This window comes from Centruroides vittatus, unplaced genomic scaffold (assembly GCF_030686945.1).
Source record: "Centruroides vittatus isolate TY-2023 unplaced genomic scaffold, ASM3068694v2 contig_120, whole genome shotgun sequence".
In the NCBI taxonomy this organism is placed as follows: domain Eukaryota; kingdom Metazoa; phylum Arthropoda; class Arachnida; order Scorpiones; family Buthidae; genus Centruroides; species Centruroides vittatus.
In genome coordinates this window covers 2,742,455-2,757,885 of record NW_027120768.1, presented here as the reverse complement: position 1 = coordinate 2,757,885, position 15,431 = coordinate 2,742,455, and the positions used below count along the sequence as shown (strand labels likewise).

At 45.7% G+C, this 15,431-nt stretch overlaps 1 protein-coding gene across 3 annotated transcripts in view; it reads left to right on the top strand.

Moving 5' to 3' along the window:
• Nucleotides 1–3,661: 3,661 nt before the first annotated feature.
• LOC136984878 (centaurin-gamma-1A-like) overlaps nt 3,662–15,431 on the top strand; it is a 49,405-nt gene continuing 37,635 nt past the window's right edge. The window contains exons 1-10 of one of the 3 annotated variants that reach the window (XM_067282021.1): nt 3,662–3,942; nt 4,809–4,867; nt 4,931–5,018; nt 5,085–5,170; nt 5,239–5,380; nt 6,227–6,361; nt 8,770–8,936; nt 9,715–9,894; nt 9,964–10,041; nt 14,065–14,169. In XM_067282021.1, coding sequence (XP_067138122.1) covers nt 3,765–3,942; nt 4,809–4,867; nt 4,931–5,018; nt 5,085–5,170; nt 5,239–5,380; nt 6,227–6,361; nt 8,770–8,936; nt 9,715–9,894; nt 9,964–10,041; nt 14,065–14,169 — 1,218 coding nt within the window. In that variant the 5' untranslated portion in view covers nt 3,662–3,764. The remainder of the gene's footprint in view (nt 3,943–4,808; nt 4,868–4,930; nt 5,019–5,084; nt 5,171–5,238; nt 5,381–6,226; nt 6,362–8,769; nt 8,937–9,714; nt 9,895–9,963; nt 10,042–14,064; nt 14,170–15,431) is intronic. The other 2 variants (XM_067282037.1, XM_067282029.1) reach the window with 2 other exon arrangements.

Below are 15,431 nucleotides of genomic sequence, written 5' to 3'. Positions count from 1 at the left end.
ATGCCTTAATCATGGGTCATATGATCTCATACCCAGTGGGTAATCTCTGACTCTTTTTAGTTGGACCACCGAGTACTTCTTTCAGGCTCCCATCCATTCTCTTAGGTCCAACTCACTAACTCTGGCATAACTTTTGTTTGATGTGCAGCCTGTTCTGCACTTAAATCCACAAACTAATCACAGCTCATTAAACTTTAACTTATAAATAATAATATCGGACAGTGGGGTCCCCTCCTCTACAAGAAGGGGAACCCAGCCTAGTGCGTCCACTAGGTCTAAAGATCAAGAAGATCTATGACCCTTTCCATCAATTCCTTTAGTTTCTTTAGGTTTCCTTTACTTGCTGCTAGCGTTTGAACTACTTGTTCCGGCGACTTGGTCCAGTCGACTTGGCCAGCCCCTCGGCGGAAATCCTCTGTGAGAGAACAGTCAAGTACATAGTGTTTCGTGTTCCCTCGAGGACATCCACAGGAGCAGCAACCATCTCCCTTGTCCAAACTTGGACTTGAAGGAGGGAAACTTCCCGTGTCTGGTTAGTATTTGCGTCATCAACCAGTTACAACACACTGGGGTAAGGCCAACTTCAGGCACGAGGGCATAGATTGACCTACCTACTGTACTTTGAGTCCAGCACTCTTGCCAGTTTGTCATTGATCGTTGCAGTAGAGTACCTTTTATGTATGTAGTCAAGGGTTTGACTGTCGTTACAAATTGGCCCCTGGCCCCCGCCTTGGCCAGTTGGTCGGCATGTTCGTTGCCTGGGATCCCGATGTGGCCTCAGATCCACCTCAGGGCAACGTGTCGTTCATGCCTCGCTCTCAGTACCCTACCTCTGATCTCCTGTACCAACTCGTCCCTGTGGTACCCGTCGCTCAAGGCCTGAAGCGACTGATGATGCCACGTGTGATACTTGGGTCGTTCAAAATCCAATAGATGGCGCTCGTAGCATCGAAAATGGCTTGTTTTTAGTAAGCATTATAACTCACTAGACAGCTGTGAAAGTCTTATCCATCACATGGTTTCATTTTTATTGTCGATTGAAGCAAGAAACTTGTGTTTAGTTAGGAAAATGGAAAAAAGTGAGTTTCGAGCGGTGATTAAACACATATTTAAAAGGCTTAACACCGAAAGAGATCAAAGCTGAGTTGGATGAAGTTCATGGCACATCTGCTCCTGTGTTTGCAACTGTTTACAATTGGGTAAATTAATTTAAACGTGGCCGTACATCCACAAAAGATAAACGTCGTTCGGGACGTCCAGTGGAAGTAACTACTCCCGAAATGATTAACAAAATCCATGATATGGTTTTGAGTGGTCGACGAATCAAAGTGCGCGAAATAGTTGAGGCCACAGGCATATCGCAAGGTGCAGTGTTTTCAATTTTGCACGAATTTCGACTCATCACTTCAATAAAGAATCACAAAAGATGAATAGTTACGTTCGGGTGTAGTAGCGGATTATGTTCCTTCGAGGCCCTAGGCGTAATTCTGTTATAATCTCGAGAACGGAGTTAGATGAAATCCGATACCAGATATGAAAACCTTAGGGCAGGAGACCCGACTAACTATATATGAACTTCCGATGCAAACCGGAAGTCACGTTATTGAAATTCAAAAATCCCCACCGAAAGCAGTTAATAGATGACCCGCACCGCTCTATTGTTAAAGGAAAAGTATATTGTACGGGGGCAAGACACTAGTACTAATTTGGGGTGGATAGTGCATATTTAAAATTAATAAATTAAAAATTGCAGCCCGGCATTGTGACGATGTCACAATAAATAATTGTTCCTTATTCTTTTACTTTCCCTCTATTATATATAACAGCCGAGAAAGTAAAAGAATCATAATTAAAATATTCATTAAACAAATAACCTAATTATATACTTACGTATATATATTTATATATACAATTTTTAGGCCCCTCGGGACGACGAGGCCCTAGTGCGCCTGTTGGGTAATCCGCCACCGCTCGTGCATTTCGGGGACCTGCAGCCAAAAGTAATTTGGGTCTCCTCTTAAAAATCTAGTAACGAGAGTTGTGTAACTTTCCCGGCTGTTATGAATTTTAATGTAAAAAAAAAAATTATATTATTAAGCAAAATAAATAAAATTTTACGTGGCGCCATCTGCTACGAGATTTTGTTATAAAAACCTTTTTATAGTTTTAATTACTATAAAATAGCTAAAAGCTTAATTTTGAGGGTAGGAACGAGTTTTATGAAAACTTATAAATGTTAATACCGAATAAAATTTCATTAAGCCCCACCCTTCTCGAGACGTGATACGTGACACCGTGTATCTCCTCAACCTCTCGACCTTTAACCATCAAAATTGAATAGCATCAATGCCCTTCGTATACAAGCCACCGTGCCAAATTTCGTTACTTAATCTTCACCCCATCTTGAGATATTAAGCGAAATACACGCCCAATATACACACACATCCATGGAATTTTTCTGACTGATTCGGGAGGTCTCAAAACGTGGAGGATCAAATTTGACACGATTCCAACACTTTGATATGTATACGTAACAGCCGGGAATGTTACTTTGCCGTTATACAGCATATATACGGTGGACCCTCGATACAGCGAACTCTTAAAGGACTGAGCCGAATCGTTCCCTACATTGAGAATTCGCTAGAGATGGAAAAGTATAATAATTAAGAAATAATTTCATTCTTAAACATGTATCTTCCTGGAGGATACAGTAGTACGTCAGCCCCATTGGAAAATTTCTCCTTTTACTATTAAGAAGCGCAAAAGCGCCAGGGGAGGTTTGGCGTTACGTCGATAAACAGAGGAATACGATCTTATATAAATGTGGAGACAAAAGGAAGAAAATGTAGTAGTAAAAAGGTTATCTCCACGCCTCCCCGCAAGAATATTGCAATTAACAATTACGGTTAATTGAAAACCTCAGTTACGTCGATTCGACGTTCTCGCCTGCCAACACTACGTCAGTCCTTCTGCAACTTCAAAATCTTAGAGAAGTGATGGTTCCTCGCGTGATCCGCGAGTTAGAATCACTGCAAAGTCCACCAACGAACGTTCCGAATGCAATGCGTTTTTCCAACGAGGTATGGAGGAGTGTTGCCAGCGATCGCAATACAGAACTCCAACGTGTGCTGGCTTAGTTACAGGATATGTGGTCGATCTGCTGCAGCGCACTGATGCTAATAACCAGTAAAATCGTTATTAAGTCCGACCCTACTCGAGATACACACGATCCCCTTTATCTCCCCACCCCCGGACCTTTAATGGTTAAAATTTAATAGTATCGACCCCCTAATAAACAAAATTTCAGAAATTTTCGACAAAAAACACAGGGAGTTAAGCTTGAAAGAGGGTGAACAAAATCGATCCTCTCCCCCGCGCGCACTGTATGGATAACGTGGAATCAAGCTTGGAAAAGAATACACAAGGAACATTCATTAGAACAGCACGCAGTAAGCAGCAGACTATTAAACAATGTTTGTAAATGCCTTGTTTTTCCAAACGCTTCACCCTTGTGTGTCTCCGCTGTATTGTAAACAGAGTCGATAGTTGCCGGTCGATACTCGAGGCGACGGGAAATTCGAGCGTTATCGAGTCACGCGGTCCGAGAGGCTCCGCCCACGGCGTTGCGCCGGAAGAGAAGGCGGCCTCTCCGCTTCCGGTTCCGCCGGGCCAGGGCGCAGGCGCGGCGCCGCTACTCTCGCTCCCGGAGGCGGCGCGAGGCCGATGGAGGCGTCGCCGGGAGAAAGGAAGAACGGCGGCGGGAGATGAACGGCCGGAGTCGGGGACGGCGTCCCTTCCATGGTCACTCGCCGGCCATCCGGAGGGAGATCCGGCGCTTCGAGAGCGTCCACCCCAGCATCTACGCCGTCTACGACCTCTTGGAGCTGGTGCCCGACCCGCCGCTGGCCCGACGGATCCGCGAACACGTCGTTGGCGTCGAGGGTACGTCCATTCTCTTCTCTCCGCTCCGCGCCGCCGCCGCCCCCTCCTCCTCCCGTCCGGGAAGGCGCCCTCCCCCTCTGGACGCGGGCGGTCCCCGGGCCGGGCCCGCCTCCGACGGCGGCGCCCTCCTCCTCCTCCGCTTTCGGGTCGGACACTTCCGCCCCCCCCTTCCAGCGTTCGGGCGTCATCCTCCGGAGGAATTTCGGACGCTTTCGACGGGAGCGACCTCTATCGCGGCCATTCGACCCGCGCGCCATCTTATGAACCCCGCCCCACTTTCTGCGCGCGGATGCGTGCCTTAATATTTTCGCTAGTGTAAGCGCGATGCGATGCGCGAAGACGTTCTTGTTTACAGCGGTCGACGCGCGTTATTTAAAGGAAGTGTTGTCGGCTGTTAAAAATCCTAGTCTTTGCCCCTTGCGAAACTTTAAACGCCGGAATTCCTGGGCGGAGCGCCTCTTGTTTGCTGGCGTAAAGTTTTTGCCTCTCCTCTTTCTTCCCGGAGGCGCGGGCGCATACCGGAGAAAAGGGGCGGCGCCGGCTCAACGCGCGCGACTCCTCCCCTTCTGTCGAAGGATCCGGATCTCGGAACCGTTCTGTTCCGTTCCGTTCTCGCCCAAGGGGTCCGACGAAACGAATATGAGCAATTTTTCCCTTTCCACGTCCGAAACGTTTCCAGGAGCCGCCGCCGACGGGATGCGCCTCTCCCCGTCGGCGGCGGCCTTTCCCGCTCCGGGCGGAAATTCCTGCCAGATTAACATTCTGGCCGCCGGAAGGGACGAAGGGCCGCTCGGACCTTCCCCCCCGGCTGAAGGTGGTCGGGCGTTGCCTGCCCCCGCTGTTACCCACCAATTTTCTTTCGGCAGATTCCTTCGTCAACAGCCAGGAGTGGACGCTGAGCGGATCGGTGCCCGACATCCGACTGGTAAGTGCGGGGAAGGAGGCCCTCTCTTGACCTTCCCCACGCTCTACCTTTTCTCTCCCCCAGGGAATCGTCGGCAGTCCAAACAGCGGCAAGTCGGCGCTGGTGCATCGCTACCTGACCGGATCCTACGTGCCGGACGAGTCTCCCGAAGGTAAGTGTTTTCCTCCCCTTTCTTCCTCCCGCTGCGCTCTTCCCAGTCTCCATCTTCTCTCGGCAGGTGGCAGGTTCAAGAAGGAAGTGGTGGTGGACGGACGGAGCTACCTGCTTCTGGTCCGCGACGAGGGCGGACCCCCCGAAATCCAGGTAAGCGGCGGAGGGGGCGGAGCGGGGGTCCCGCCACCCGACGCGGCTGACGTCGTCTCTTTCCGCAGTTCTGTTGCTGGGCCGACGCCGCTGTTCTGGTCTTCAGCCTGGAGAACGAGGCGTCGTTCGAGGCGGTGCGCGCCTACTACGCCAAGATGTCGCACTACCGCAATCCGGCGGACCTGCCCGTCGTCCTGGTCGGCACTCAAGGTGAGAGCGGCGCGCCGGCGGTCCGACCCGCGTCCATCGATCGCGCCGGCCGGATGCGCGCGCCGCGGAGACGCCGATCGATCGGCTCCCGACTCGACCCGGCGGCGCCGCCGGCCGCCCTTCCCGGCCTCAGTGGCTGCCGCGGCCCCGGCCGGTAAGTACCCGCTTGCTCCGTCCTCGGCTCCGCGCTTCGCCCGGGCCCCAGGACCCCCTCCCGCCGCGGGTCGGGCCCCCTTCCGCTGCGGGTAGGGCCCTCTTCGGTGTCCCGCGGTTCCGGAACGGGACGCGCGCTCTGGTTCGGCAGGGTGGCGTTTCGTCTGCGGTGGCCCCGGCGGGTCTTCACCCGGGGAAAAAAGGGGAGCGCCCCGAAACGCGCCTCTCCTCCGCCGACACCCGGCGGGAAGACCGCCACTTTCGGGTGGTCGGCGGTTCGAATCGCCCCCTTTTCCTACGCCAATCTCAGACGCGGACAAGAAAAGCGACGCGGCCATCGTCCCGCCCGTCCCGTCGCCGACGTTGAAGACCGGCGCCCCCTTCCGGTCTGACCGGAATCCCTTTCTACTTCAATATTTTGGTAAGTTATTCGCCGTTTCCGGAAGTCCGATTAAACGCTCCGGAAGCGAAGGGTTTCCCGTTTTTCGAACGGACTTTGGAGAGGGTCGACCCGGAAGTGGACGCGGTCCGCCGAGTGTCGGAGGGAAACGCTTTTTATTTTCCGATGCGGAAAGCGGAAACGAAACTCTAGCGCGTGGCCCCGGACGCTTTCAGCCACGCCGCGACGCGCCACCGATTTGGAGTTCGGATCCGGTATAGGCTGAAAGGATTTTTTTTTCTTTCGCGTTTCAGACGCCATCAGCGAGAGCAACCCGCGGATCGTGGACGACGGAAGGGCCAGGAAATTGGCCGCTGACCTGCGCGGATGCTCCTACTACGAGACGTGCGCCACCTACGGACTCAACGTGGACAGGGTCTTCCAGGACGGTGAGTGCCCTTCCGACTGTAAGGCCAGGCCAGAGTTCTCGCGCGACTGTTTTTAATCGCCGCGCCGTTTCCCCGTTAAAATCGCAACGCCGATCGATACGCGCGCGCCTTTTCTCTCGGAAGCAGCGTCGACTTTTATCCTCTTTCCCGGAAAGTTCGTCGCGTCGTCTTTTCGCCAAACGAAGAAAAAAAGAAGAAGAAGAAAAAAAAAAAAGGATTTTGTCCCGCGCGCTCCGCTCGCGACACGAAAATTCGTTTTCGTTCTCGGCGAGAAATCGATAGCGCTCGAATTATTTCCGTCCGCCCCGTTCTATTTTAAGAACGTCGAGCGAGAAAACGCGCGATTAAGGACTGCGCCAGGGAGAAATTCGGCGCGGAAGGGTTCTAAAAGCGCGCAATTAATTATTTTTATGACCGTAATTAGTATATACTTTTAATTGGCGAGGCATTAAGCTTGGCCCGAGCGGAGGGAACGATTGGCGAGGAATTGCGCGTCGTCGTGATGTCATTTCCGCGGATTTCCCCCTTTCTCTAGCGGCGTCGGTATTCGAATATGCGTCGAACTATTTGATTGGCGGAAAGCGTCGTCGGTCTACGTTTCGAGGTAGAGATTATAGGTCCGTTCGATTGGTTGGGATAAGTGCACGTTTCCACGTAAATTCGACGTCATTCCCGAACATTTTTCGTGGCGATACCGAAGTCGTGACGTCAAATTTACGTAAAACCGTGCACTGTTCCGACCAATCGAACGCACCCTATATAAATAAGGTGGGGCAGATATATTTAGAAACAGTCCCTATTTTCCCGGATCCGTAATTTATCATTTTACCACTTACAAGGTATGGCCGTCGTGATGCGGTGATTGCTGTGGTCGTTTCGCTTCATAAATGCCAGTTATATTTGTTTCTAAATTTAGAAACGACGCATAAAGAATGGATTTCGAATAATGCTTTTTAAAACTAATAATCGATCGAACTTCCATTTTTATTTATGACCTCGGGCATCGTTTTCGCGAGGTTTTTATGGTAGAGTTGGCTAATTTCTTCCCACTTTTCAATCGATTGCCAGTTTCGATTTACCTCCCGATGTAGCGTATACTTTACAATATACGCTACATAGCTTACCCCAATAATACTCGTATAATTTTCTTGTTAATAGTGCCCAAACGTATTCCATTGGGTTGCAATTTGGGGCGAGAGCTGCTCGAGGAATTACAATAATCCCCCGTTATAACACTCGCGTTGGGAGACGAATAAAACTAGCGCTATATCAGACGGTGCGATATAATCATTGTATTTATCCATTATTGGTTTTTTCGTCCTGTGGGCACTAGAAAGGTCTTTTTTAGCAAACCCGTTATGGGTTCATATCTTAACGCATTATCCCCGAAAAATTCCTGAGGATTTTCGAACTGTCAGATTCCAGATTTCTCGGAGCAGTACGGTGCCATCTTAAATACTGGGCCATCCGGCCGTCTCCATTATTGGCTTTGTATTTGCGGTATATCCGAACGAGCGACGTGGCTAATGTACTTAATTTTCCAAAAAGAATTCCCAAGCAGATTTGGCAGTGTGTTGGGTAGCGTTACGTTGTCGCGGCTTCCAAAATGGACCACTCATTTCTCTCTAAATACAAGTAGGCTAAATGCTTTACCTGCATGTGTTGGCAATCGTATAGGTTCCGCTTTACCGCGTACGAAAGCAATATTGGTCTTGCCCAAGTAGTCAAAACAGTCCATACCGTAATCGATCCTCCGCTCCCACGGATAACACCACGGAACACTGGTGGTCACGTGTTCGCGCCTGGCCACGTGGAGTTTCCCAGATTTTCTCGAAGTTAGTAACGCCTAAATAGGGGCCACTTTTCCATAAAAGACTCCCGGGTGGCACCCCCCTCGATAGATCGCCCGTGCGTCGCGTTGCCGTATACTAAACCCACAAGTTTACCTCGTTGAAGCCTTGTCCGATGCAATTCCCTTCGGAATTATGTTGGTACGCACCTTAGGGTGAATGTCTGATGCGGTAATTTTCTCTTAATTTTAAGCAGCTTTGCGACACCCCGTTCCGTTTGAAACGGGCCAAGTCGTTGGCTCGCTTATCCGGACGTATCAAAGCCGCTTTACCAGGGAGAGTTCGAGAAATGAGCAGCTAACTAAGCAAACTAGTGATGTAGTTCGTCTCTATGAAACGGATTACGCCATTGGTTTACTTACTCAGCTGCTCATTTGTCTTACCCCCGAGGCAGTGTGCCCATTGTCTAGTCTTTTCTGGTATTTCTGGTCATCCGGAACACCGCATTGTAGCGCGAAATCTGGTAAATACCGCGAGTGTGGCGCGTTGAAGCTCGAATTGGATTTTTTTTTTTTTTTGCCGTTTCTTACGGGAAATTTTTGCTGTTTTATTTTTCAGCTTGCCAGAAAGTGGTTCGGTCCAAGATGGCGGGTTTGACACCGAACGGTTCCGGACCCGACGCTCGACCCGTTCGATGCGACGCTCACGCCGCCGGTGACCGTACTCCCGCCGACCCGGCCTCTTCGTCGCCCGGTCGCGCCGGACGCGACCAAAACACGTTTAAGGTAAAAACAGTGGTTCCTTTCCGGTCGGAATTCCGCGGATTGCAAGATCTGACGCGAGCGCGCCGTGTCAGATCTTGTTTTATCAGAACGCCCGCGCTACGCATTAAGTCTGGGAAAAAATAAACTAAGCATAGAACAGAGGAGCAAAACTCGGCGGGTTGAGGGGCGCCTCGCCCCAAGTGGGCAAAGTCGCGCCACCAAAAATAACCGCGTAATTTTTCGGAATTAAATACTGTTGTATGAAGAAGGGGCAACGAGGGACGAAGAGAATAGGGGAAGAAGAGTCAACCTTCTTGAGTGGCATATTGCACGAACTATCGGTATCGGAGGGCAAAATCAGCCCCTCATAATTGTCTAAATATGGGCCCGAATATCGGTTTTGGAAGAAGAATTTACACAACTCTCGTGTTTTGAGCAATCGTTATATTCATTTAATTTACTTAAAAATGAAAGGAAGAAAAGGAGAAGTGTTTTGAAGAGGACGTCTTCATTCCTCTCATATTTAAGGATTTTCCCTTTCTACGCGCGCGAGCGTTAAAAAAAATTCCTGTGTTAACAGAAGAAACATTCCATGTCGTTTATTTAAAAGAATCTACTTTTTGTTTTTGGGATGATTTAGGCGAAGGTAATCGTCCCCTAAGGTTATGCGCGTACTCGTTTAATATCGATCTATGGACGAAAGTGGAGTAATTTTTCCGCGTGTAAGGAGTAGGCAGAAGGATTGCGTCGGGTTTTCTAAAATAAGAAACGAATGCATTTTTTTATTTTTTCTTTTTAGGACTCGACGTTTCGCGATCGAGAAAGGAACGACAAAATGGAGGAGGTGGACAACGCGGCCCGCGAAAACAAACCGGAAAAAATGGTACCCGCCTCTTGCGGTTACAAAGAGAATCTGCCGACTCCCTGTTCTACTCCCACCGCTTCCCGGAAGACTCGAAGGAGATCCAATTTGTTTCCGGTAAGACTCGCCATTGATCCTTCACCTTTGACCTATTCGCCGCTCACCCCATCTCCCGTTTTTTTTTAGCCGCTGAAAAAAGCTGACGACGATAAGAAATTGAAAAATGGCGAAGTGGGAAGCGGCAGAGTCATTCCTCTTCGACAAGTGAGTAGCATGGCCCGCTTTTATTTCGTTTGGGGTCGAAAATAACCGAATTCACCGAGAATATAGTGTTAAGCGCGCGCCTTAGGCAACGCTCCAAGCGTTACGTTCTTTCTGTTCCCGCATACAATTAGCGACACTCAGATTCTATTTCAAGTTTTATATAAAACTGGTTTACGAACCGCTACCAGACGCATATGAACTGGCAGTTCGTAATCTTCTTGAAAACCGTACGTATCGGTCAGGTGACTCAACGAGGGTTCGTCTGACCAATCGGCATTTACCACGTTATTTTATCAAATCGTCGAAATGTGGGGGGGGGAGGAGAGAGACGGTAAATTCAAGATGGCGGGTAATGGCTATGTTTAGACTAATTTAATCGAAAATGCAAATAACTAGTTCTGGGTATGAGAGATTTATGTAAGAAGGATATGGGGGGATATTAAAAGGTAATAATTTTTATCGCAAAGTATCGCTCGGCAATCGGCAATTTACGATACCAGAAGGGCCGCTGAGAGGAAGAAGCTAGGGATTTTTATATAATTAATATTAGTAAAAATAACAGAAAATAAAATCTTTTAAGAAATCTTTTTGTCCTCACAGAACAAAAAAGAGGTCTGATATTTGGAAGGGCATCTTTTTTATTAATAAAAATACTTCTGCGTATTTCATTTGTCCTAAAAAGGGAGCAAAACGTATAAACTCGACGGAACTTAATGCGAGTTTCGAGATAGAAAAATCCTAAATATCGTTGCTTGTTTTGCTTAGAACTCTGGTCCTAGGGCTTTGTACTAAGAGGCCAATCAGCGTGGAGATCATATCAATCGTTTCTTTTGACGTTGACGATCGACAAAGGTGATTAGTTAATTCTGTCGCTGACGTTTGTTGCTGTCATAATATTGCCGCTAGTGTATACACACTGGACACACAGGGGCTGTACTATAGATTACTCCCTATGGAATTTTGGGACTTTGAGTATATATTTGAACTCGGGACCGAGACGAGTTCAACGGTGCTCTACTTTTGGAAGAAAGTTGTTATACTTTTTTAATGCTACATGCAGACGGCACCATAATTGCTAGTACCGCCATCTTGCGGTAAAGTCTGCAAACCGTTAAAAAAGCACTGTGAAAGGCAAGATTGTCCGTGCTCCCGACGAACCTCTCGGAGGTTAGTGATTCATCCTTTACTGTTCATAACCTAGGTGATGTTTCTTGTGTATTCCGAGGCCGCGCGGCCGAAGCAGCGACGACGGGCTGGGCGAGTACCGCAGGTGCCGACCGCCGAGGAGACGCTGCCTCTCGCAGCTGAAGCGAGCCGCGAGGCTGCAGTTCCCCATAGGCTAAGGTGACCAGACGTCCCGGATTTGGGTTTAGTCCCGCATTGAACACCGTCCCGGAAAGTGTCCCGCATTTGGTCATGTAACATTTTCGACATGTTCGCAAGTTGTCGTTTTCTTTTACTGTTAGTAGCCGGGACGCCCCTAGTGGGCGTTCTAGCAGCAATGATGTCATTCTGTGGTATAAATAATAAATTCATATCAATAATTCAATAATAAATTCCTATTGCAATAATAATATACTGAATTTATTATTAATTTAAATAATATTTAGGGGCGCCTCTAGTGGCCGTTCTAGGCATACCATGACAGATATACAAACAGCGCCATCAAGTTGTAAAAAAAAAATTTTTTTTTTCCTCTATAAAGAGTTATTTCTAAGTTTATTTATGCATTTACGTATTTATATATTTTTCTACTAAATTATTTATTAATGAATTAGTTATTATTATTATATATATGTATGTTGGAGGTCCACCCCTTTAGCGGCCGGATGGCCGAGCGGTCAAGGTGGCAGCCTACCGCTCTGGGGGACCCGGGATCGAATCCAAACGGGTCGAAAAATCCCCAGGAATTTTTCAGGGGGTGGTCCGTTCAGATATGTCGGGCCCCGTCCGTCACCACCCGGTTGCCCCATTGTGGGCCTGGCCGAACCCATAATGGGCCTACTAAAAGAGGCCCTCTTAGTGCCCACAGGGCGGAAAGAGTTAAAAAAAAAAAAAAAAAAAAAAAGAGGTCCACTCCATTTTTAGCTTCCATAACACGGAAGTGTCCCGCATTTCAACCTAACATATCTGGTCACTTTACCATAGGCTTAAACTCATACTTACACTCCACGCAAATCCTGTTTGAACCACTGATGTATCCAATCTCGTAATTCACTAGGTCCAGTTATCGATGGTTTTGAGGTAGACGATATTAAACACGTCATAAGCTTAGCGGAGAGAGCGACGTGGTCGGCGAAAAAAGTATGATAACTTTATTTTTCATTTCCGGTCCAAAAGTAGGATATCGTCGAACTCGTCTCGGTCCCCTCAGTTCAAATATATACTCAAAATCCTGAAATTCCATGGGGAGTAATCTATAGTATATCCTGAATTGGCTTTTACTAGTAGGCCCGACGATTTAAAAATATCAAATTACTTAATGCTGTTTTCTAAAATGAGACTACGCTTGTTGATTGTGGGAGTAAAAACTTTTGGGAGGTTTAATGATTGGTTCCGAGAGTAAAAAACATTAAACATCCCAGAAGTTTTTATTCCCCACGATATTAAAATGATGTTGCTTATTTAATCTGTTTCGAGATACTCCCTGAAAGTCAAATAAATAGAGGAGGAATAGACCTTGATTTGGAAATTGGGGAAATTTAAAAGGTTTTGTCAAAATCTGGGCGTGTCTCAGATTCACCAGGATAGCTAGCGGCTGTTAATTAGACTACAGTTGTTCCTTGATAGTCCGACATGCTCAGTAGTCCAACACACCTCCTGTCAAGGTCACCGTAGTCCCTGTCCCTGTTATGTGTCTGCTTGCACAGAAGCATGTTGCGACATGAATCTCCCCACCCAATTCTTACACGATGACACATATCTTGTGTTTTCCGTGAGCAGTTCTGTACATACTGTATTATTTATGCCTATACATACTGTATGTTACATTTATTGGCTTCCATATTTCTTTTAATAAACATGTTTTAGTTAACCAAAATGGGTGTTTCATTTCCATATTAACCTAGGCAGCATTTTACTTGTAAAATGTAGGAATATTGTAGGCTACTGCTAGCAAAACAATGCCAAATATGTAATCACTTTTGGTAATCTGGACACTTTTGGTAATCTGACACCCCTTTGGTCCCATACCTGTCAGATTTTCAAGGGACAACTGTGTTATATTTCATTAAAATTAAAATATATCCATATAATATTTAAGAAATAACACCGGTTGATTTAATACCCTGGCATTGTGACATTCCCCTCATAATGCATCATAATGATTACTTGCCAACCTAGTAATGTAAGAACTGTTTCTGTTGTATTTTGGAAACTGTACACTAGGGAATCTTAAAAATTAGTTTAATTAACCCTTAACATGGTGCAGTCTACAGACTGCTTTGTTTAATTTGCATTTAGGTTTATTTGAATTGAAAGATAAGAATATTCGTTAGTAAAGGAGCTTTATTTCCTTTGTTATTGATCATATTGAGACCATTGAAGAGTACTACTACAGATTATTCTGTGTTGCTTTTAAACTGACAGGTGTAAGCTTGTTTAAAGCTACAGGGAAAGACAATTTTCTCTGCCAACAGGAAAATTAAATTCTTTAATAGTCTTTTAAACTGCTCTTCGTTAGTGGAGGGTTAAGATTGTTTTGAGAACGTCAAAACCGTTTTGTGATGGCTGTGTATTGTTATTTATGATTCGTTGGCTTCTGACGAAGTAGCTAACCAACCTTTGCTTTGTATTTCTGTAATGTATTATTATTCTAAAAACCCTAAATGTGATGGGGGAAAAACAAACCTTTGGCATCACAAATAAAGTAGTTTTAATGAATGAGCGAATAAATTTTTAAAAGAAATTGTAAAACTAGTTACACTCACTTGTCTTATATCAAATTGGACATGTCTGGTCTGTGTTTTATTGTACAATCTTTCAATTTAGAATAAATAAAGTATTTATTTATTTATATTTTAGGGGTATCTTTACAAAAGAAGTTGTAAGGCATTGAACAAAGAATGGAAGAAGAAATATGTGACCCTTACTAATGACGGAAGGCTCACCTATCATCCCAGTCTTCACGTAAGATATTTTCTTGTTGTATTCTTGAAAGAAGAATCAGATGTGTTCTACTTAGTATAAAATAGGCTTAAGGCAATTAAAATTCACCAATATTCATAATAGAAAATATTTAAGCGGTCAACTTAACTCAATGTCGTTAGTCTGTTACGGCAATGTCTTAAGTACACGGATGAAAATTCCTGGAAAAGTTGTGCGGCACTCGAGAAATATTGCATCTCCAGTGCTTGAAATAGCATTGAGTATGATCGTGTGGGGAGATGCGAACCTGAAATTCCTATTGATTAGCTCAGTTTTAGCTTACTAAAACTAAAACTTGGAAATGTAACTAAAATAATGTTAGTGTTGATTCAGAAGGCATTAAGAGGCAAGTAAAGAGGTTTCTAACTTCAATACTGCGGAAAACAGTGATATATAACTTACTTTAGTTATAATAAATACTGTACAAAAAGCCTGTTTGTTCAGTATTTGTAGTCTCATTTGTTATCTATTTTAAAAAATCTTTGAGCATTTAGAAATTAAGGTGTATCTTAGATTTGAACACAGTAATTCAAAAGTTTTGATGATATTAACGAGAGATGTCAAAACAATTACCAAAATATCATTAAAATGACAAAGCTTTTTCCAATTTGTCAAAAACAATGGATCGGGAATTATTTGTACAAATCTAAAAGCTCAATTTGTAGTGTCATATTTTTATATCTTTGTTCTTGACCCTTTCTGCCCCATAGACACGGGATCTTTTTTGATCGTCTTCGTTGTGGGTTTGACTGGATCCATGATGGAAGTGATTGGATAGTCGTGGGACCCAATGTATCCAGGTGCCTTAAGCTGGCTGAGTTGTATTCTGACAGATGTATTGCCAAGACAATAAATCTTATACCTGTAAAGCATAATGGAGAGGTCAAAGTTAAATTTCTCTAGAGTTGTCACCAAATGAAAACTATATTAATCTTAGTTTGTGCTTGAAAACTCTGGCAAAGTAATGTTAAAACACTTCAAACATATAAACAAATTCTAGGCATTAATAACTCAATAATTTCTAAAAAATTACTTTTAGTAATTCATTATCATCATTATTGCCGTAATCTTTAACGTTTTTGTTATGTATTGTATTTTACGGCATATAAGCCACAACTTTTTCCAAAAAAGGGCACAAAAATGTGCCCCATTATCTCATACAGTATGTGAAGTTGCAATCTCCCACAGGCTAATGAATTCCCCAAATGACCTTCAATGGGCTACGGTGTAGCGTCTACCCAGCC